General features: G+C 32.6%; 6 protein-coding genes across 8 annotated transcripts; 4 read left to right on the forward strand and 2 right to left on the reverse strand.

Annotated features, from left to right (window-relative positions):
• Nucleotides 1–1,183: 1,183 nt before the first annotated feature.
• On the forward strand, nt 1,184–3,564 carry LOC106119113 (uncharacterized). The gene is made up of 7 exons (XM_013313989.1): nt 1,184–1,381; nt 1,450–1,691; nt 1,789–1,888; nt 2,030–2,217; nt 2,354–2,461; nt 2,554–2,720; nt 3,157–3,564. The coding sequence occupies exons 1-7, from the start codon at nt 1,264–1,266 to the stop codon at nt 3,401–3,403; spliced, it is 1,170 nt and encodes a 389-aa protein (XP_013169443.1). The 5' UTR covers nt 1,184–1,263; the 3' UTR covers nt 3,404–3,564.
• A 519-nt stretch (nt 3,565–4,083) lies between these two features.
• Nucleotides 4,084–7,761, forward strand: LOC106118776 (uncharacterized). The gene is made up of 9 exons (XM_013313524.1): nt 4,084–4,153; nt 5,140–5,335; nt 5,446–5,618; nt 5,703–5,941; nt 6,120–6,213; nt 6,628–6,815; nt 6,980–7,087; nt 7,201–7,367; nt 7,539–7,761. Exons 1-9 carry the CDS (start codon nt 4,084–4,086, stop codon nt 7,759–7,761), a joined length of 1,458 nt encoding a protein of 485 aa, XP_013168978.1.
• A 764-nt stretch (nt 7,762–8,525) lies between these two features.
• LOC106119195 (uncharacterized) lies at nt 8,526–9,514 on the forward strand. The gene is made up of 4 exons (XM_013314102.1): nt 8,526–8,667; nt 8,754–8,884; nt 9,078–9,207; nt 9,354–9,514. The coding sequence occupies exons 1-4, from the start codon at nt 8,613–8,615 to the stop codon at nt 9,512–9,514; spliced, it is 477 nt and encodes a 158-aa protein (XP_013169556.1). The 5' UTR covers nt 8,526–8,612.
• Nucleotides 9,515–9,944: 430 nt separating this feature from the next.
• INPP5E (Inositol-3-phosphate synthase) lies at nt 9,945–13,777 on the forward strand. Of its 3 annotated transcripts, none has more exons than XM_013314099.1 (10): nt 9,945–10,696; nt 10,769–10,888; nt 11,142–11,270; nt 11,504–11,661; nt 11,753–12,025; nt 12,252–12,352; nt 12,449–12,574; nt 12,653–12,782; nt 13,033–13,222; nt 13,457–13,777. In XM_013314099.1, exons 1-10 carry the CDS (start codon nt 10,038–10,040, stop codon nt 13,569–13,571), a joined length of 2,001 nt encoding a protein of 666 aa, XP_013169553.1. In that variant the 5' UTR covers nt 9,945–10,037; the 3' UTR covers nt 13,572–13,777. The 3 variants fall into 3 exon arrangements, with proteins under 3 accessions (XP_013169553.1, XP_013169554.1, XP_013169555.1); XM_013314100.1 differs by having other exon boundaries at nt 13,036–13,222; XM_013314101.1 differs by lacking the exon at nt 10,769–10,888.
• A 3,645-nt stretch (nt 13,778–17,422) lies between these two features.
• Nucleotides 17,423–20,325, reverse strand: LOC106118843 (uncharacterized). The gene is made up of 9 exons (XM_013313598.1): nt 20,127–20,325; nt 19,672–19,794; nt 19,468–19,575; nt 19,229–19,383; nt 18,954–19,115; nt 18,776–18,882; nt 18,567–18,678; nt 18,249–18,379; nt 17,423–18,126 (listed from the first exon to the last, which is right to left on the reverse strand). The coding sequence occupies exons 1-9, from the start codon at nt 20,289–20,291 to the stop codon at nt 17,963–17,965; spliced, it is 1,227 nt and encodes a 408-aa protein (XP_013169052.1). The 5' UTR covers nt 20,292–20,325; the 3' UTR covers nt 17,423–17,962.
• A 261-nt stretch (nt 20,326–20,586) lies between these two features.
• On the reverse strand, nt 20,587–23,651 carry Rpn5 (regulatory particle non-ATPase 5). The gene is made up of 9 exons (XM_013314071.1): nt 23,510–23,651; nt 23,379–23,427; nt 23,033–23,149; nt 22,798–22,910; nt 22,343–22,721; nt 21,951–22,174; nt 21,592–21,748; nt 21,293–21,456; nt 20,587–20,801 (listed from the first exon to the last, which is right to left on the reverse strand). The coding sequence occupies exons 2-9, from the start codon at nt 23,412–23,414 to the stop codon at nt 20,663–20,665; spliced, it is 1,329 nt and encodes a 442-aa protein (XP_013169525.1). The 5' UTR covers nt 23,415–23,427; nt 23,510–23,651; the 3' UTR covers nt 20,587–20,662.
• Between the last annotated feature and the right edge of the window lie 211 nt (nt 23,652–23,862).

Raw genomic sequence — 23,862 nt, forward strand, 5'->3', positions numbered from 1 at the left:
AAGTACATCATTCAATCTTCGCTTACTATGAAGACAGTTCTGGTTTTAATAAGTTTATTTTTACTAAATGTGTACGCTTTGCAAAATGAAGAAATAATAATTGGCGATGTAATTCAAGCGATGGATGGACCTAAATCGATTATAGCTGTACTATGCAGCTCATCTTGTTAGCACAACAAAATTATGTTACTTTATTACTGAAAAGGAACTGACTGTTTTGCGGAAAATTTAATTTTTACTTAAGTTCCTAGATTAGCTCAGAAAACGCTGCCTTATGAAATGGAAATATTTTTTTAAATGTATAGCTAAAACGTATTTAATTAAAAAATCAACTTTTTGTTGCAGATAAGAAAACTAAATTGTTTAAATATCTTAAACAGTATGATATACAAATATCTTTGAATTTTCATGACGATCTGAATACTATCCCTCCAATCCATTTAACAGAGATACACACACTATTTGTAGTTGATCTTGGATGTCATAATGTATCAATATTTTTGGAAAAGGTACTTCCTTTTGAATGTTTAAGCTTTTAATATTTTAGTGTTTTATGACTGTATTTTGGTATTCAGAGTGAAAAGGCAAAATATTTCCGATCGCCTTATCGATGGATTATCTTCGACAATAATAGAGTTATTAGAGAAAAAATCTTTATACCTGAAGCTATTAAAAGAAGAAAAATATATCCCGATATTGAAGTGATGAACATTAAAAATATTCGAAACGATTATTACGAATTATACTTCAGTAAGTAATTGAATTCAGATCAGATTTAGTTGAATATTTTAATTAATACAAGAAATATTTATTGTTATCTGTGTAATTAAAAACAATATTTTAGTTTACAAAGTTGTTGATGATAGTGAATGGAAAGCTGAGCTCTACGGTGTTTGGAACTTAAAAGATAGGTTACAAAAATCAGTCAACATGATTCAACCAACATCTATTAGAAGACTTGATTTGAATAGACATGAAATTAAAATTGCATACGTTATTACTAACAATGATAGTTTGCACCATCTCAGTGACGGCATGTAAGTATCATTTGTTTATTATCTTACTGCGGGTTTCGTCTTGTCAATCATATTGTCATCTCTCACATTCTCTTTAATAAAAAGAGACAACAATGCTTCAATACAAGTATTACGACAATCAAAGCTAACAGCTAGATAATTCAATCCTTACCAAACTAAATAATGTTTCAGTAACGATCACATAGATACCATAACAAAAGTAAACGTGCTTGCAACAAATCATTTAATGGATTTCCTCAATGCTAGTAGGAAGTTTGTTTTTGTCGATACCTGGGGCTATCCAGTTAACAATACTTGGAACGGTATGACTGGTTGTCTCGCCAGAGGTGAAGTGGAAATCGGAGGTAAAATGTGCTTTGAATAAAACATCTTATAATTAGATGGAAAATATAATTGTGGGTTAATTTTATAGGATCTCCAATGTTCTTTACGCTGGCTCGATTGCCTATTCTGGAGTTCATTTCAAGTCCCGTACCGTCAAGATCAAAATTCGTGTTCCTACAACCGAAGCTTTCTTACGAAAACAATTTGTTTATTTTATCATTTCGTCACTCGGTGTGGTACAGTATAGGCGCAGTTATCATTTTCCTATTCTTGGCATTATTTGGTGTCACATTTTGGGAATGGAAGAGAAATGATCATGATGTTGGTTCGGTATGTATCTATTTTAAATTATATTCACTTTCTATCAACTCTCTTTAATACTGTTATTCGAAATATCTTTATTAGTACTTACCATTATCAATTTCAGAGAATAAGTGAAGCGGAAATATTACGAGCAAATACATCTGATGTTGCCATATTAATTTTTGGAGCAACTTGTCAACAGGGAAGCCCTGTGGAACTGAAAGGTATCAAATTAACATCTTATTTATATACTTAGCTATTTACTTTTGAAGTAGGATATAACAATTCTACAATTTGTACACACCATAAGATTTAACAGGAAGATATTAATTTTGATTAATTATGATTTAAGATATTTCTTGCAGGTACTTTGGGTCGTGTGGTGCTTCTGGTGCTCTTCTTGACGGTTTTGTTTCTGCATACTTCGTTCTCTGCGAACATTGTTGCTCTCTTACAATCAAGTTCATCACGGATTAGAACATTGGAAGATTTGCTACAATCTCGACTGAAATTTGGTGTCCATGATAATCCTTTTAACAGACATTATTTTTCGGTTAGATGTGATTTCGTTTGATTTACACTTTTTCAATATTTAAATATCAGATATTAAATATTTATAAAGATGACAAAAAAAATGTCGCATCTGAGATAAATTTTATATCACTTCTTTTTTCTTTTGCCAATTATAGACCATGTCTGAACCGATTAGGAAAGCTATATACGATACGAAGATTGCACCTCCCGGTGTACCGCCGCGTTTTTTGTCAATGGAAGATGGAGTTCAAAAAATACGTCAGGTATGAAAATAAGTTGCAGAGTAGAAACGATTTAATTTTTTAAATAGCTCTTCGTGGTGAATGTACTTAAAACTTTTATTTGACACGTCTAGGGACTTTTCGCTTTCCATATGGAAACCGGCGTTGGTTACAAATTTGTAGGAAAATATTTTGAAGAAGGGGAAAAGTGCGGCCTTTACGAAATACAATATCTACAAGTAGCAGACCCTTGGATCGCTGTTCGTAAAAACACTCCGTATTTGGAAATGTATAAAATAGGGTGGGTAGATAATAATAATATTTATTAATCTATATTATGGCCGTTTCATCATGAGGAATTCCAAACCAAAATGGTATTCAACACCTATGTTTTATATCAATCTATAGAATTAATAAAAAGAGTGACCGCTAATATAAAAAAAAATGTTGTCTATTTGTCTGTCTGTCAATTCGCTAATCCGTGTTGTTTCCGGGTAATCTGTGAAACAAATAGACCGATTTTGAAGGGACTTTTACTGAAACGGAGCTGATGTACGTAACATGGACTACTTTTTTTAATTCCGCGCCCACGAAGTCGTGGCCCACCGCTAGTTCCAAAACATAAATAAATAAACATAATACACTATTTTTTATTTGCCAAGTAACTATTTGTTTTACATGACTTATGACTTCTGTGCAGTATATTTATTATACTTATAATATAATATATTTTCCAGTACAAAGCGTATAATAGAACACGGTCTGCAGTACAGAGAAAATCGTCGCTTGTACGAACGTCGACCTACATGTTCTGGAAATGACGGTAACTTCGTATCTGTGAGCATGGTTGACTGCTACCCAGCGATATTAGTGCTGTCCTATGGCATACTCATAGCAACCCTCATACTTTTTATTGAGGTCCTGTATCGGTATAAACTTAATATTTTGAAAGGTATTCTTCGAAGGGGAAGAATATCAATTTAATGTACATTAAGTATCTAGCGTTTACTTATAGCACATTTTAGATCTCTTATATGATATTCATGTGGCAACAATTATTCGACTTTGGAATCACAGTTTAGTTCTGTCATAGATTATAACACCTTGCAATATTTAAAAGTGTTTTATTTCTATTTCCGAACCGTGTCAAGCCTGATGAATGCAAAAAGTCAAGGTTGTCGCCAAAAAATAACAGTTAATTAGAATAAATGCTTCTTAATAATAACAAAACTCAAGCGTCAATATTTGTTTTTTTTTATATAAGTTACTGTACCACTTCCAATAATTACTTATTCGTGTATGTAGCATCTTTAACATTGACAAGCAATTATTTCGAAAGCATGTTCGATATTGCAAGCCATTGTTTATGTAGTCACGTGAGACGTTAATTAGCAAGAGGATAATGGGAACAATTATGTCGGAAGAGAAACGCCCTGGCTTTTATCGATTGAATAGGAAATGCAAATTGTAAGACGAAACCAACAATTATACTTTGAAATGAATTTCCATTAGCACTGTTTGAAATACTGTGATTCATTTGATTTAATTCAACGATCATCGAAGTACAATATTTCTTAACTATGGATTGGCTAATAAAAATGATAATTATTATTTTGCTTCTTAAAGTAAATAATATATCCACTACAATTGAAAATGATATGAAAATGATTGTAGATGTCATTGATTCTTTTGACAAACCAACTGATATTGTGGCTGAAATCTGCTGGAATAAGTGTAAGGATTATTCATGTCAAAGCTTTAAAAGTTGCTACGTTAATATTTTAGCTGTCTAAAAAACATATCAAAAACTCACTTTATGTTAATGTTCATTTAAAACTGTTTATCTTTTATCGTAATAAGATATATCTAATAGCAACTTTTATAAGTTTTAAAAAGTAATATGCCTTTGCTTATTATTCAGCTGCAAAATTAAAGCTAATAAACAATTTGCGTGCATTACGTTCGGCAAGAAGAGTAAGTTTTATGCGTAAAAACGCAATTTGTCATGATAGAAATTATAACGAAAAATTGCTTGTTATAATCGATGCAAGTTGTTTAAATTTTCATGAAATTTTACAAAACGTAAGCATAATATTTTGTTATCAATTATGAAAATATATTGTGCAAAACCTGGTACAATGTTATCATTTGATTTTCAGGCGAATTTATGTAAGAAATTCAAGAGTCCAAATCGTTGGTTTATTTTTGGTAATTCAAATGAGATGAAACAAATTATAATGGAAGAATTTGATCAACTAGACGTAAAGATTGATTCTGATATTTTATTTTCTTGCAAAAATCAAAACATTTTTGAGTTATTTATGCGTAAGTAAAATGTTTTTTTTTATAACATATAATGTTTCAAAAATAGAAAAACAAAGAAGGTACAAAACTACGTATAAATAATGATACTCGTATATGTTATAATTTTAAGATAAGTGATCATTGTAATAATAATAAGTATTTGCTTTGGGTACTTGTAAATGTGAACACACTTTACTTAAGGTTCTTCCCCTACTTTTACCTTAAGGTAGATTATTCTTGAAAATATACTATAATTTTACATAGATTATTATCACCTAAAATCATACAATATTACGAATAGTTAAAGCAATCTATTAAAGTACACTTTTTATGCTATCTTCTGTTTGTTTTATAATTTTTTTTTATTTATAAGAAAAATAGAAACGTTACTGTATATTCCTTGGAAAATATTTTAGCATATAAAATTAAACAGAAAAACAATGAATGGATATTAGAATACTTTGGCAGCTGGGATCAAAAACACGGTCTTGTTAAATCAATCAAGATGCAAATGTCTATTGCGATAAGGCGTAAAGATTTGCGAGGTGAACCTATCACGATTTCCACAATAATAACTGATAATAGAACTAAATCAGAATTGTATAATATGAGGTAAGTTTCTGAAGTGTGACGCCATAATACATTTATGACATTGTTAGACTAACTTCTAAATTCAAACTTAGTAAAGTAATTACCAATTAAACTTATTTTATCATCTACAGGAATATTCACAGAGATACTTTGACCAAATCAAGTTTTCGTCAGTATATGCCTATTTATGATTTTATAAATGCAACTAAAGTGATTATGTACGCGGATACATGGGGCTATTTAGTCAACGGCACATTTAACGGTATGGTGGGACAGATGGCGCGGGGCGAAGCAGAGCTGGGAGGTCTGTGAGATGTAACAATCCATACATTTAAGTTTTTAAAATTAATTTATTATATATACTCATATCATATGTATAATATTTCAGGCACGTTAATATTTATAACGCGGGAACGATTGTCTGTATTGAACTACATGAACTACCCCGGCTCGTTGTCTGTAAAGTTTGTGTTCCGCGAGCCAGCTCTCTCCTACCAGCACAATCTGTTCCTGCTTCCATTCAAGCCAATCGTCTGGTGTTGTATCATCGCTCTTGTGTTTATTTTAATATTCATTTTATACATCAATGCAAGATGGGAGTGTATCAAAGCGCAAAACGAAGATATGGTAATTTTTTCTGTGATCAATAATATTTAGATTACAAAACATAGGTACTATTTTGCTAACTTAAGAAAGTGCATCTGCAAAAATCTGTACATGTTAAATATGAATAGATAGTAGATACATATATACAGGATCAGACGTGAAGATGTAATTTTCAAACAAAAAATTGAGTTTTTTTTAGTTGGACAATTCAGTATTAAAGCCGAACATAAGCGACATCGCCATATTGGTGATGAGCGCAATATCGCAGCAAGGAAGTTCAACGGAACTCAAAGGTCAGACATTGAAATGCACGACGCGTTTGTCATTTACTGCTTAAGTATGTCTGTCGTATATAGTTTGGTACAAACGCTTTGGGTCATGATGTTCACGCTGTTCTTTGTGTTAATATTTATCATATTCATTTTCCGGCGTGTATGTTTCATCTCTTTCCTGCTATGTGGGCTGGGTACATTAATACTTGACTAACTCTATCCATCTTTCATTGCGATGTTTAACGGACGCTACATTTTTTGATCTTTCGTTATGCTTGTAATCGTCAACATTACTTTCTTCGTTCTTAGTACCTTTCATAAATACCTTCCCTTTCGTGACCCTAATATGATTGAAACATTCTATTTTAAACCTTTAGCTTCAATACACATCCAACAAATATTTATCGTGCATTTTTGCCGTATATATTTCTGCAGGCGCTTTGGGTCGCAGCGTTATGTTCATTCTATTCTTGGCATTCGTGTTTCTGTATACGTCGTATTCGGCAAGCATCGTTGCGCTGCTGCAGTCCAGCTCGAGTGCTATCCGAACCCTGTCGGATCTTCTCGATTCAAGATTGGAGCTGGGTGCAGAGGACACGCCGTACAATAGGCACTACTTCCCGGTACACATTAAACTGTTTTAATAAACGATTCAGGAATTAGAAGTAGTATATGAAATTAGAGTTTAAGTTTACTCTTATTTCGAGTTGAAAAAGGCGATCATGATTACTACATATAAAATAATGAGGTACATTTCAAACTGTCTGACTAGTAGTAAATGTTTCAGGCAGCCACAGAGCCAGTTAAAAAAGCGATTTTTCAAAATAAGATAGCACCCCGTGGATCAAAACCTAACTTCATGAAATTAGAGGACGGCGTTCGCAAACTTCAGAAGGTTGACATTTATTTATATCACCATAAAGTTAAAAAAAAATTAACATTTATGTGAAAGTGGATTCAATGGGGGGTGTACAAATTAAATTACCGAGTTGCTTTTACTTGTTTTAGGAGCCTTTTGCTTTTAATATGAACACTGGCAGAGGATATAGATTGGTGGACCAATATTTTTATGACCACGAGAAATGTGGTCTTCAAGAAATATCCTATTTCCCAAATACTAAGCCTTGGCAAACTTGCCGTAAAGATTCCCCTTATAGGGAAATTCTTAAAATTGGGTAAGAATTGATTAAAAAAGGTAACCTACAACTTAAAGGCAAATAATAACACGATGTATTACTTAAAAAACCTGACTAATAGTCTTGAGGTTAACCATCATAAAAACAAGCACAACATTAAAAAAATAATTCTATGAAGTAAAAAAATATATGCATAACTTACATTTACAGATCGCTCAGAAGTCAGGAGCATGGACTCAACTTGCGTGTTAATAAACAACTTTACTCATCGAAGCCTACGTGTAACGTAAAAGGCGGTAACTTTGGGTCTGTTAAAATGGTCGACTTTTACCCGGCCGTACTCACACTTATCTACGGAATGTTATTAGCCATTATTATTTTAATTATAGAAATATTAGTGAACCGAAATAAGGCTAACAAAGTATGTAGATAATAGAATAACGCAGAAAACTCTGCCCTACTAACAATACATTTATTTTATTAGTATTTACTCGCTTCACCCACTGACTTTTAACTTTATCCGAAGGCTTTCATCGTGAAGTTATATCTGTTGAAATAAATCAATCTTTAATAACACCTAGTTGCCAAATCTTCCTTTTTTGGATACATCACCTTAATAGAGATGACAAAAATAACTTGTTGTTTTGCTTTAGCATTAAATTTATGTTCCAACTAGCTGTCGCACGCGACTCCGTCCGCGCGGGATTAAAAATAGATGATGGCCGATTCTCAGACCTACTCAATACGGTCACAAAATTTCATGAGAATCGGTCAAGCTGTTTCGGAGGAGTATGGGAACGAAAATTGTGCCACGAGAATGTTATATATAAGATTATGGTTGATTTTATTAATAATTCCTTATTCATCAAATAAAAAATATGTCAGGAAAGCGTTTTAATTTTGTTTGATAATTCAACGTGTTAGTATAGTTATCGTGTTTACCTTGAAGCCTTCAAACTACGCCCTTAATGCGTTCTTGGTAAAAACGGCAAAAGACATTACTGGAAAGGATACTACTTTAACCACGAAAATAAAGAAACATTATATGTGCTTATTATAATATTTAAGTCTTAAAAGAAGACTTTTAAACCATTTAGAATATATAAGGACCTCGAGGCACTATCAGGCAGAGATCAATGGATTTATATCTCTAATGATAATAAACACAACAAATGAAAGAACGGCGATAAGATATGTATTTAATGAGTAATACAGAATTGATTGGTCAGATTTCTAGTCAGCAAAAATACTTTTGTGTCGTGAACAACAAACAATGCATAGAAAATGATTTACAACATTGGTTTGTTTGTTTTATTCTGTGTCTTTGGTACGACAACCGGTAAGTAAATGGATTATACGAATTTTACACCTATTTTTCCTGAATAAAAAGTTTTTAAAAAAGTTGTAATTCTTCTCTTTTTCCAGCTCAATTACGATGCTACGCCTGCAGTTTTTCCTCGGTGGACTCGGATCAGTCCTGTCTGACTATAACAAACTCCACGCCCTCTGTTGACTGCCGCTTCACGTATTGCACAATAATGCGCCAAGAATTTATCGTGAGTACAAGAACTCTGTATTGATTTTAACCTTGCTCTTTTTAAAATTTACTATAGAAAAACAAAGCGTTTCGTGTATCAAGCAGCATACAAATCTAATTGTATTTTATTTTTGCAGGCGCTTTTAAATATTTACTTTTTATTTGCATGGCGTATAAATTAGTTCGTAGATAATTAACAATTACTTTTACAGGATCCAATCGGAGTAGTTGCAAGTTTTACCCGGGGTTGTGAAGAATCACCTGATTTTCTTAATCATGAAGTTGTTGATCCAACGTTCAAAACATACTATCGCGCCTGCACCAATGACCTATGTAATATTGGTAAGTGTCTGAGAGCTTATTTTCAGATTAATTATTATAATACTTAAACGATGCCTCTCACTATTCTCATCAACTTGAGGGGAACAAAATAAGAAGCACGGTTGGACGTATCTGTGTGTGATTAGACTACAACTTTTATATTTCAGGCAACGGAATACAGTCAGTCGTCGGTGGTAGTCTGTCTCCAACCCCTGAATATAATGGGGTAAATCTACTCGTGCCGGGTACTGGGAAAGGAATAATTATAAAGAATAATATTTTCTTACTGATAATATCATTGTTTTTGTATTTAATAAATTATAATTAAAATTTCTATGCATATTCGTTAAATATATTTGTAATTGTTTTTAATGTCCTTAAAGGTAAAAAAAAAATCCCTTTATAAATTAGTTGATGCGTAGTATACGATCAAGTATTACAGTACACATTTTATGTATTTATAATTCTTTCATCTTGCTAACCACCGTATAAACTTGATTTCAACCTAAACCTGAATTGCCCGTATCCCGCTTAGCCAATATCTTGTGTGGTGTCCAAAGTTGTCATGGTAACATCGATGGTGCATGACAAATAAATGTTTGTCAGCAGATTAATTTCTGTAGAGCTTGACGTGTTTTAGATAACTTGGTTTTATTATTTTAAAAAATTAATAATGTTACTGAAAGTTTCATGTAATAAAATTTTGAACGTATCAATAAAAAAACTTTGACATTTCTTATTCGTAAAATGTCATATTGAGAAGTTATTATAGTTATAGGTTAAGTTATCTATTATTAGTAAAAAATGTAATTGTAACTTAAATTACTAGTGTTATTGGTTTCAAACCAAACATGACAACTTCTCCTACCAGGACCAAACAAAAATTATCTTTGCGTAAACGCTTATTTGTTAAGAAATCACCAAGGGTCGGCTGTTATGTTGATACTGATTCCAATGACGAATTTAGTCAGTCTACGTCTCGTCCGATGTCTCCAGCAGATCCTTTCCTAGCGCAGAGTGCACAGTCTAATGACCTGAACACAGATAAGACAAACCGAACAAATCTAGGTGTAGAACTAAATACGAGCAGTATAAACCAAAGTAGTGACAATTGTAGCATCGATGATGAAAATAATCCTAAATGTTGTAAAACATTCTTCAGAAAATCACGGCCCAGAAGCTTGGCGGATGGGCCTAGTTCAAAGAACGGTTCGAATTCTAAACCACCTAGTCCTTTGAATAATTCTAGTAACAGTTTTAGTGATCAAACAATATCTGGCACTCAATCAAAATCCGATGAAATTCCGAAAGCTACAGTCATTTTTCCTAATAGTAATGGTGATGATAATTGTTTTGAACATACAAGTTCATTGGAGGGCATTAAACCGAAAAGCAAATTATTTGTTAAGCGTTTGTCAGCTGACCACTTGATATCTAGTGACACTAAGCCTCTATACCGGTCCTCATCTCCAGAGAGTGATAGAAGCAGTTCATTGGATCGTAAAAGAAGGTAAGCTGCCTTTCCATTTGTCACTAAAAAAAAAATATTTGGTGATGTTTATGTTGTACATGTTGCATTTAGGACTAAATCAACCATCACTCGGTCTGCTTCTCGTGCTGGCAGCACTGACAGCTTGGCTCGCAACTCACTACTCGCTGCACAAGTGCTGCGGCTCATTCCTACGCAGGAGGCTAGGGAAAGGTTACTAAATTCTATTTATTTATGTTATTACTACCTCGGCCCTTACTGTTACATTCTAAATTATTTTTATAAAACAACTATTCTTGGTGAAAACATTAAGTCAATATTATTGAGTTATTGAAAAATTTGACATAATTCATATTGCCATATTGCCTTATACTATGCCAATTAGCTCATTATTGCTGAACTAACATACTGCTTTATATCCAATATACTAACTGTTCAAAACATGCTTGATTTTCTAATGTTATAGAAACTATTTGTATGGGAGGTTGGCATCACATTCCCTGCTGGGGGCTGCAGAGCTGGAACATGTCTTTCCTGATAGAGAGGTTAAAATATTTGTTGGAACATGGAACATGAATGGACAGGCGCCACCAAGGTACATGATTGACAAAAACATTGGACGCAACATTTTATCATCACCTTATTATATGTCCACACTGAGGGGCTTGGAGCTTACTCTAAGTTAAGGATGACTAGGACATAGTCAATGCATCCTAATGTTTTCCTTCACCATAAGAATGTTGTATTAATGTACATATGTAAATAGAAAATCAAAAAACACATTGAAACATGAAACATTTTTGTAAAACAATAATTAATTTGTTACAGCGAGTTGGCAGATTTTATATTTCCAAATCAAGTGAAACATGTACCAGACATCTTTGCTATTGGTACTCAAGAATCTTATTCAGAACGAACTGAGTGGGAAATAACAATACAAGAAGTGTTGGGACCATCACATTTATTACTCCATTCTTATTATTTGGGTAAAAAAAATATGTAAAATAATATCAAAATTAAGGTAAACACATAATACATAATAACAATACATACATATTTTCAAATATTATTTTTCAGGTACAATCCTTCTTACAATATTTATAAGGAGAGATTTGATTTGGTTTTGTTCTCTGCCTGAAGACGCAAGTCTGTCAGTGCGGCCAGGCACAGCATTCCGTACGAAGGGTGCTGTGGCGATATCCTTCGCCTTGTTTGGTTCCACTTTCCTATTTGTAACCGCACATCTCACTGCACATCAGGAAAAAGTTAAAGAAAGAGTGTCTGATATCAAAAGAATCATCAGATCTATTGATTTACCTAAAAACTTACCATGCAGGCATAGAAGTAAAGGTCAGTATTGGTTTTCTTATAATTATTTATCTGCATTTGATCTGCCTTAGGTCAGCTCTTAGTTGATGCAAGTTACTTTTGTATTATTTGATAGGAGAGTAACATTGTGCTGTTATATTTGTGTTAATAGCTTTTACAACTTATAAAAGCTGAGGTGTAATTCATTTCGTATTCTTAATCAGAGTGTTATTACATGGATACTCAAAGTTTTTGTTTATCGTTCTAGATGTAACAAACAATTTCGACTACGTTTTTTGGTGCGGTGACCTCAATTTTCGTTTGGGAGAGCCCCGCGCTGCTGTGCTTCGCTGGATTGAACAAACTGAGGTGATTATTAAAAATTATTTACTAACATTTAACAACACACAACTGGATGATTGAAAGACCATCCCCTTATCTTTGGTCTATTTATGTGTTTTGCAGTTTCCCCTGCCCGCGTACCTACCGCACGGTCTGCTGCACGCGGACCAGCTGACCGCAGTGCTGGAGGACGGAGCTGCTTTTCGGGATTTCCGAGAGGCACCTATCACATTTCCACCAACATACAAAGTTAGTGCAGATTTGATTTTAATGTTAAAATTATAAATATTCTTATGGACTTTAAAACTTGTGTTCATCATTTGTCAGTACGACCCGGGCAGCCAGCAGTTTGATACGTCTAGCAAGCAGCGCGCGCCCGCCTACACCGACCGCATACTGTACAAGGCGCGTACGCACACCCCGCACAGCGCCTCCAACACATCCTCCGCGTTCTCCGGTAACTATTCTAAAAAATTACAGTGCACTCAATTTTTTTTTGCAAGTTAATACCTCTACCAAGATGTTTTGGCACTTATGTAGGATTTTAATAGTAAGGTCAATCAAGGAAAAGGGTTTCACACTGTTATTAAAAAAATATATATTATTTTTTTTAGCAAAACGCCCCTTTATAGCGAACGGCGATTTTGCCAAAATGGCATGTATGGCTATATGGCTTTTGGCAAAATCGAGTGAATTGTTGACGTTAGCAGGTCTGCGTCGCATCAGCACTGCGGCAGCAAGTGTTGGTGGAGGCGGTGGCGGAGGCGGGGGCGGCGGTGCGGTGTCGGGGGCGGGGCTGCGCTGCCTGGCGTACAACTCCGCACAGTCGGTGTGCACCAGCGACCACAAGCCAGTTTGGGCGCTCTTCTCCGCTCCTCTGCGACCCGGCACTGACGTGTTAGTACACTATTTATTTTGTTTTATTAAATTTTTATTATTAAAAATGGTATGTTTTATTCCTAATGAGAAATTAAATTCATCAAATCGAAATGAAAATTAATCCAATTGGGTATTCGAAATGGCTTTTTGAACATTTTTATAAATTCTTTAAATGTAGTTCAACACATAAGATGGTATAGGGAAATTCTTTTTTGTTAAATAGATGTTAGCGAGAATTTTTCTTATTTCCAGAGTGCCCTTAGCAGCCGGTCTGTTCAATAGAGAGGTATACCTGGAAGGTATAAAGCGGCGACGTGCGCTGCTCGACCACGCGCCCGGCACCTCCGCGGTATGTGCTATACAATAGTCACTTTTTCTTTGTTTTGTTTATGTTCTTATTGCTTAACTAGTCGTACAAATACGAACATTCGAAATATTAATCTTGTTGGAAACAAGTGAAATGTATGTGAATTGGTACAAATGACCACCATGATCAGATAAATTTGTTGATTAAAAATGATAAATTATTTTGTTTATTAATATTTTAATGATTGGACATCAGGTATATTGTTATATACAATCAAAATTAAGCATTTTTAAAATCGTGACATAGTGGTATATTTATACTTTTGTTATTTTATAAAAATTACTTGATCAGTATTAATTTGAAATTGTGAACCTCATGTTTGTAACTTATTAAGGAAAATAAGCCATGTTATATTTGTGTTTGCATACATGTATAAGTGCACGTGAGTGCGTAAGCGACTGCCAATGAGAGCGCTCCGAGCAATGTGTGCGGTATCAGCAATTATGCACACATCTATGCTACTCGTGTGTACACATTACCCAGGGCTGGCAAACCTTTTGAAATATCTCATGGATGTTTATTTATTATTTTATATTGAATATTATTTTTGTTATTGTTATATTTTTAAAGTGTAAGGTTGACTTATTATTATTTTTGTTACAAATTATTATGGTTTTTCAGAAATAGAGTATTTTATGTTTATTTCAAAGATAAAATTTATATCATTAAAGAAGAAAGTTACAATATTTTAATTCCGTTTAGTACAACTTATAGTTTGTGCTGTTGTAAAAGACATCTCTAGTCAATGTATTCCAAAAGTCTTAGATTATAGTTATTAATTAATATTCACAAAAGCAACTTAAAATATAACTTTCTTCATCTTTTATGAAAAATCAATGTGTAGTATTATTAGTATATTTAGTTATTAGTCCTGTTTTAAATAAATTGTGTGCAATAGATATTTACCAAGATTAACATTTTTTGAATTCAGTAGTTGAAATTGCTTACTTTTTTATCAACTCATTACTTTTTACAAAATTTTTGGTGATGTATTTTCGTTTTATTTCTGTATTGAGAAGAAAAAAGCAAGAACAAAATGGGTAGTAGGCAAATGTATAAATCCTTTTTTTCATGTCTTGACAAATGTTCAAGTAATTGATTTCTTGTAAATACTCTGTGTTTATAACAAAAAAATACAAAAAAAAAATAAGGAAAGTTTAATTTTTTGTGCTTTTATGTGTTTGTAGTTATATTTATGTACTTAGTATGTGTTTTAGTATATTCTTAAAAAATTATATGAAATTTGTTCTTTTTAACAATTCTTTGAATGTCTTTCGAGTACAATAAGTCTCATATAAGAATGTGCATGAACCCACGGATATAAAAAAAATTAAACAGCGTCTTCACAACCGATAGAAAAAAAATCAAAAAATATTTACTCTAAAATATTTTTTTGTTACAATATGTGACTGCTACTCTAGCGATTTTTGAAAAAAAAATCATTGGCACATTCTTATTTGAAATCCTTAGTAGGTTAGTGAAAATGAGAAAGTTCATAGTTTATGTGTGTATTTGTAAACTAGTCAAACACGTAGTCAGACAGTACTTAATATCCTGCCTTAACTTTACCGTCTTTGGGGAGTATTGTGAATGTTCCCGACTAATGTAGGTGCTGTGATTTATATTGATTCTAGTCTGATGTTCATTCCATAACATATTTACTTTTATATATGTTAATATATGTATCAAAATATATAAGTTATTTGTCGATTTGTTACCGCGTTATATTATTTTAAACTAATTTTATTTGACCATTTCTTAATAACTAAAGAGGGTGCGAGGAATTGTAAAACTAATAGTTTATGTGACGCTTACCAAAGATGTTTTAACTTATGGAGGTGCATTCATAATTTTATGCGCTTAAATATATTTAGAACAAGTATCATGTACTAAATTAAAGCTATATATTTATGCTATTTATAGACCGACAAAGTTATTTGACCCGGTAGGCATAGATAACATTAAATTTAAATAGCTCATTAGCGCCCCAAACGTCAAAAATTTGTCACATGATCTTTGTCGTACTGTCTTGTCATGTTATTTTGGCACAACTGACTGCTTTAGCAACGTCTCATCGGGCCAGATAACATTGTAGCACTATACACATTACTAACCTTTGTAAGTTAAAATATCTATACAATATCTGTATAAAACATAATGTAAATACGTCTTGTCTTTTCCCCTAAAATTAAAAAATATAGTAGAGTCAAAATGCAAAAGCTTTTAATTTATAAATTGTAAAAGTAGGATTGAAAATATAAATATCTATCTACGAAACGGCTGGATCGATTTTGACGAGACTTTTACTGGAAAGTAGACGAGTTATGTGGCCAGTAACTTAGACTTTATTTTTTTTAATTCTTTTTACAAACTTCATGTGACTTATACTTAACTAAATGTATATTTGAATTAATTTCAAAATTCTATGTCTTTTCAAAGATATTATTATTTAGGATATTTTGATTTATACTATTAATAGTTTCTATTTAGAGTAAAGTATAAGAAATCTAGCTACAGCAAAAAATGTTTCGATTTAATCCAAAATAAAATACAAATAAAAAGACCAAGTCAATATGAAAATTCAATTAGGTGAAATGGATACGAGAGAAACTGTTAAATAGTTTTAAAGTAAGAATTCGTGAATAGTAGGTAAACATAAATTAATACAGAATTTAAACAATACTTTTGTAAACCATCGCTTTTAATACAGTGTTGCCATAATAAAATAATAGGGAATGCATATAACAAATTGTATACAAAGACAGCAACTTTATTAAATGTACAAGTATAATTGAATTAACTTGTGTCTTCCGTAATATATGACTGTATATAATGCGTATCCATTTGTAGAAATTATTTCAAAATTTGTATGTACATGAATGATTGTATGTCTCTCCGGTAATACGATTAGGTCCGTTCACACAAACCGGGAAGAAGAGTAGAGCAGATTTCTCATCACAAATAAAATTAAGCTTTACGTGATTGAAACAAAGTTTAAATTACGCTTGCTCTTGATATGAAAAGTTTTGCAAAGTAAAATTAAACCTAGTCTCATTCGTTTAAAGCTCAACTTTATTCGGGATAAGAAATCTGCTGTCTTCCTCCGTGTGTCGGAACGGAATAAGATCATCGCTTATTAGAAGTTGTGATCTACGGATTTAATTAATATGGACCTTAATTCGCGTGTATATTTTATTGTATACAAATCTGGTTTGTCATCTAAATAACATTACATAAACATTTCTCGCTAAAATTCATAAACTATTTTTGAGATATAAATGTACTTGTGTAGTACAGAATTATTATTATAGATTAGTATAAATATAATGATATTATAATATATAAGGCTCAGTTGCTTACAGAAAGTATTAAACGATGTATTGAAGGCATCAGAATTCATAATTTGACAGATAAGTGTTCTGTAATAGACATTAAAATTTGAAACAAACTAAGTAAAGAAAAAAAATTGATAACAATTATTGTATTGTATACTGCGTATTAAGCATTATGTATTGTTTTTCACTGTAATTGTGGATTATTCATTAATATTATATACTAGATATGTATTTCATTTACATATGTATTTTCTGTGTTAGATTTGATTCTCTCTGTGTTTTTTAGATTAAATTAATATTTGTTGTCGTCTAGTGTGATGTGTTTATACATATTTTTATGTAATTTATCTTAAAAAAGACATTAGAAGATATTAGTGTAAAAAAGTTGTGAAAATACAGTAAAAAATGTTTAAACTTATCATGAAATTTCATCAATGTAAAAGTTAATTTGAATCATGATGTATTTGTTTTTAGCAGAGACAAATGTATCGAAAGTGTCTCACTGTTATATATTTATTTATATACTATCATAAAATTTATCAATCAGTATTATAAAGTAAGTTTTCACGCTTCATAAATTAGTACATGTCTTCTATTTTAGTTGATATTGCAATACAATAAATATACAAAACTTTCCACTAACTATTGATATTAATCACCCCCTATATATGTATAAGATGGCGAACCAATGGCACACGATGCAATATTTTTGGACACTATTGATCATAAAATTCATTAGCACTATAAAAAATATAAAGTAGGTTATACATATGAGTAGCGAAACGACGAAAGAAATGTTTCAAATAATAATAACAAAGTCAAAATAATATGATGGCACGCCTATGACCTCATTAAACATTTTTGGAAAAATGGCAAGATAAATTGTCTCATATTGTATTTACTATAACTTATTAAATTATTTTTTCAACTTGCTCAGTTTGCGTTAAATATTGATCTAAAATTTTGTAAACATCTTTAACTCCGATGACTATAACATATGAAAAAATTAAAAAAAATAATGTTTTTTTTTTCTTACAGATTTATTTACTTTTTGTGTCAGTTCCGCACATTATTATAGTGCCACTCAACGCAAGCCCAGCCCCGAATTCCGTTAACTTCAACGGAGCACCATCTTTCATAGAATTTTGCAACTCTATCCTTGCCAATGTAAAATGTATCTTCGTCGTTCACTTTAACTTTTACAGCATACGACTTGCAACCTGAGAATTAGCAATAATTAAAAAAATATATAATTTACCAAATAAAACAACATGATGCAAGCAAAAAGATATTGAAGCCTTAGCAAAAATAATCGTTAAATGCAATTTTAAACATTACTTACCACTTTTGAAAACAAATCCGTAGTCTTTGGGCAGTATTTCATTTTCAGCGTGCTGATACAAATGAAAGTCGCAAAAGTCAACTGGCAACACTGATTGATCTGCTTTCTTGCACAAATACCCAATAGTCAAACTGTAACCAGGACAATAATTATAAAAAAATCTATTTTAGACACATTAGAACACCAATTAAGTAGAAAAACTGGATAATTTTTGACAAAAGTATAATCAAGGTTAAGCTATAATAAGAGACACTTAATGTAAATTTCTCATACTGAGTGACCACTTAAGTTTGTGTGTGTGGCAGTAATGTAACCTACTGAGATAAAACAGTGGGCTCGGACACACTGCCCACCGCCATGCAGTCGCCGTTCTCAAGGAACATGAAGTGATAAACGTATCGGTGGAAGTTTCGCCATTCACGTAACGGTCCTAAAATATAATAAAATTTGTATTTAAAATGAATTTTTCTGAAAAAAAAAAATAGTGAAGTTTGTATATAATTAAATTGCACGAATAGTCTGTTTACCAAAACTACGGTCTCTCAAACACGGCATATCCAGCGAATGTTCTTTGCCATCGATTACAGCGATACCTCCAATATAACCCATTTGTTCATAATGTGTTTGATGCAGTCTGTAACAATTTATAATTTGGTAGAATTTAAGTCGTAGACACGCCTACTTCACCTTATTCTAGGCACTAACTTCTCTAATAGTGTGAAGTATTCCCGGGACCAGGGTTCTCTCGCCAGGTCTCCGGCCATGCTGGAAGGGGACATGTGCGCATCATAATTAAACGGCGCCCATGCTGCGCTCCATGTAAGTGATACTTCCACCTTCACATGCTTATCCGGGTTGGATTTCGATCTAAAAATATGCAAGGAATAAATAGACGAGTTTATCAAGATTGTTGGATTCTTCTACAAGGGAGCTAAAAAATAAGGTATATAATTTTTTTTATAGCATAGTTAATATAGTACTTCATTTCGCCGGTATAAGATAGTTTCCATGTGCGCATTGGCATGAAGTTGGTAATCTTGATTCCTTGCACACTGTACTCTTCTTGTTCAGATTCGGTTTGCTCTAGGTGCGTGTCCGGAAGGTTCGGAGACAGAAGTAGATCTTCACCATCGCACTAGAAATGAGACAAAGTCATTACGGTACTGTGGACGATGAATAGATTTACTTGTCCCCAAAATTATAGACAGTATGTACAAACCTTTAGGTACAAAAAGGCGTCACAATAATGGTTAGGTCTACGAGCTAGCCCACAGACGACCGCGGATCCATCTTTTGACAAGCCATTGAAGTAAACAGCATCTACTGCCTGAAAAAAGAATCACGTACGTATCATTAGAACTAATAGTTTCATTACTTGGTTTTGTAGTAAATACAAAAAAATCATATTACAAGCTTTTTTTACCTTAGGATGGTCACCGAAAATATACTTTTGTTCTAAATTCGAATCATATTTATGTACTTGTTCGGTGCCGTTGGAACTCTGGCCCACTTCCACGGCCCAGAGACGCTTGCCTTCGTTAATCAGCTGCAACAGTTTCAATGTTATTAAGCAATAGGATTAAGATAAGTGTCCACGAAATAAGTCAATTAAATGAACTCGTGCAAGAAATAAACGATTATTAACGAAATTCAAAAAGATTATGGATCTATAGTAAAAAATCTATATTAGAGTGAAACAGTTCCGTTTCAGAGTAAAATAGTTATGTTTGAGAGTAAAATAGTTGCATTTTAGAGTATAATAGCTCTGTTTCAGAGTAAAATAGTTCTGTTTCACCGTACACCGGTGGGTTAAGATTTATACTTCTTTTATTAAGCTGATGTTGATGTTACAAAAGTAATTGTGATATTCATACATACCCTTTTTACAGTGAGTAGAACGTACATAAAAATAAATTTAAGCCAATAACCTTTATTCCTTTGCTGGTAAATACCTAAAATAGGTGGCTTACGTGTGGCATTTAAATATTTAAAAACTATAACCACAAATGCAGACACCGCGAATGATAATATTAATGTAAACATGGCTGTAGTTATTTAACGAATGAAAATTATCAATAAAACCACTTAGTAATGCCTAATTGATAAAGAAAATAAAGTGTTTCACATTTGACTATCTTATCAGTTGCTTTATGTCTACTGAATACACTATATCTAATTGTTTAAAAAAATATTACAAAATTAGTATTTTTTAAGGACATCATTTTTTAATCTCATATTAACAACGCCAACACATATTAAAACCTACTAAAAAAAACTTGGTTTTCTTTAATCTAAACAGAACATCGTCATTTAAGGTAAGGTTTAGTTAAAAAAATAGTTCAAATAATTAAGTAATCATTTATTAATAAATTTATTACATAGAATAGTAATTGTAAATGAGGAATAGACTTTGTTCACTCAGCAGCGGCTAGCAGATGCTTGTGTACGCACTCCTCCTTGTTAATGAGATGGGTGGTTTTGTTGACGAGCTGCATTAGAGTGTTCAGGTTATGCGACCACTCGTTCAGACGGTCCGATGAATCCATGTTCAAACTATAACAACGTGTCACATTAAAAAAAACTTATAAGAACCCTTTTCCATTAGCACTAGCCAGTGTGACAACTAATATGAACAATGTATGTATCAGTCTCAAATGCCCTAATAATGGTAGTTCCATGCAGCTAAGAGGTCAGCGTTGAATCAATTTTGTACCGGTTCAAAAGTTCAGTTCACATAAAACTTGAACCATTGAGCTACAGCTCAACAACTAAATTGGTGAGTCGACGAGCCGCGAGCTGCCTGCTGACTCCAGTCCGCACCTCGAAATGCAAATCGTAACTCTATGCAGGTACCAATAGAGCTGAGCAGTGAACCAGTACATTGATGTGAGCTTTATGCTGATCTGCGGCTCATAAATTTTAATCGAAGAAAGAAAGAAGAAAAATTGCAAAAACAAGAATGTACTGAGAAATCTCTTGATAGAAAGAAACAAGTTGAAGAAAATGTCCAGAGAAATGTGGCAATAATAGTATAAATAACATACCTGAAGTGCACGACGCCTGCAGGGCGGTCGATCTTTGCCTTCACAACGGCGGTGACGACGAGTTGGCTGAGAGCCTCCTCCGTCTCTGTGGCGCTGAGACCTAGCAATTCGCTCATGCGCTGCAGCGAGATGCGAGTGTAGTACATCGACATTATACGTATGTTCTGCAACAATACAATCATATATAAACATCACAAATAACAATACTCAAAAATTTTCAGTCGAACCTGGATAAGCTAGAGATTGTATTTTCTGTCGCAGTCGGACAATAACTTTCCCTTATAGAATTATATACTCACATGTTCAACAACTCTATTCTTGAGATCATTCCAGCGCTCCTGGCCCTTCTCTTCAGAGGCATTAAAGTATGGCGTCTTGCGCAACATTTTCTCATAAGTGGAGCAGAGAGTGTTCCATCTTATTATCTCTGGGTTGATGAACAAAGCCAACAATTGCCTGGAAATTGTGTTAACATGTAAACTAATATTGCAATAATAAGAAACAATACAATTTAAAAGTGATTTCTAAAGTTACAATTTAAAACCTCATTATAATTTTTTAAATAATTTGAAAGATCCTAACTTTTTAATTTGCATTCACAAAAAAAGCTTAATTAATAATTACTTCTAATAGTTAAAACATGTTATGGCAATCTTACTTATATTCAGGTAGTTTGTCCAGGTCTTTATCTTCATTAACTCTGTGGGTAAGATCAGCCTGTTCATTGTCATAAGGAGCCAGTATCAGGAAGACTACACTCCCAATGAGAGCTTCAGACCCACCAGAAGCGCCTAGAGCGCGGAAATGTCTACACACGGACAGGTACTGCCCATTCTGTTGATCTACCGCTATCATTATACGATAGAATTTCTCTTTCAACTCCTGTAATTAAAATGCTTTATTAATTTCCAATTTTGTCCCATGACTTCATTTGCATGGATTTTTGAAATAAATAAAATAAATAATAGTCTAGTCTTAAAGACATCTTAGAATTACTTGCTAACTCATCCATTCATCTATTTTTTGTATTTATAATATTAATAGGATTACCTGAGTGTCATCCTCCTCAAAGAATTTAGTATTAATTTTCTTTGATATAATCTGCGTTCTAATGTAGTCTTTGATTGCAAGGCATAACCTCATTTGTTCCAATATTAATTCTACTTTCTCGCGTTTATCCATAGATCCATATGTCTCAACTTGTAGCTCTTGTATTATCTTTGCAGCCTCTGCTACATCACCTTCTTCTTCTCTTATTTTTGCTAAAATGTTGGTAAGTCTTGCCCTTTCTACTTCTACGTATATCTTACCCTCTGTTATTGACCTCAGTGTTTCAATTAACTTGATTTTTGTTTCTTTATCTGGAGTCTTGTTTACATAATTGCAGCATTCTTGTACCATTTTTACCACTGCCTGCTTAAGTTGCGACCTGATAAAAAAAACAACATAAAATAAGTGATTTACAAAATACTGCTCTTTAACTTTTTATTATGAGAATAACGTACCTCCTCTTTGACAGCAAAACAATGTGGTCATTGAGTGCAGCCCAGTTTTTAGCCTCATACCAAATTTGGACTATGGCTACTAAAATTCTTGCTGTTGATGCCATATCAGCACCCTGCAATATCATAAAAAAAAGATGAATATAGGATAATTTATAACTTAAATAGTTTCAGAAATTCTTCAGAGTTAAAGGATTGTCATAAGTAAATTCTTTAAGTTACCAAATGTAACACTCACTGTTCTAGTTTGTTTCTCCAATGCCAGTAGTTGATCTATTGCCTCTTGAACTTTGCCACTTGAAGCCAATGATTTCCACAGTGGGATCTTTTCGTTGCAAATGTCTTCATAGTCCACCTAGAAACAGTAGAGAAGTGAAGAATTGGAAAGTAGTAGTAGAAGTGTTTTTGATTGTTTGTCACAAATAATAGTTTCTATTCTAGGTATATAAAATATTCTAGATATTTAAATAGTACATGACACTTTGTATCGACAATTCTAATATAGCTTTGTTGCAAATCCTCAAATTCATTAGAAGTGAAATCCCTAGTGAAGTTCTAAACACTTATTATAAAATTGTCCTTACCTCCATTTTTATAATTTTACCCGTATTTGTAGACATTTTTCGACTTTTACTATAACAGAAAGATAGAAATTACAAGAAATTCCTTTTAGCTTTAGAACTTTAATATGATCTATTACTGATAACTAACGTACACTTTCTTTTGATTAATTTAAAATATAGCGTAGGATAATTGTTTTTAGTTATAAATATGTATTTGTTCTCTAAAACAAAGTAAAATAATGACGGTAATAGAAATGCAAGCTCATCCACTTCCACTAGATGTGACAGTGACAGATAATGAGCATAGATAACTTATTAATTTTAATAAATTAAAGTAGGCGCAAAGATGATTTTGAAATAAGTTAAGAAGTAACTATAATTTAAGTAGTAATTATTAAAACAAATTGCAAAAAAAACGATACTTGTATCATTGATACAAATATCGATTTGCATCCTTTATTAAAAAGGAAAATAATACCAACAAGATTCATAATTTCATACGTCG

The sequence above is a fragment of the Papilio xuthus genome, unplaced genomic scaffold (assembly GCF_000836235.2).
Source record: "Papilio xuthus unplaced genomic scaffold, Pxut_1.1 DF827542.1, whole genome shotgun sequence".
NCBI lineage: Eukaryota > Metazoa > Arthropoda > Insecta > Lepidoptera > Papilionidae > Papilio > Papilio xuthus.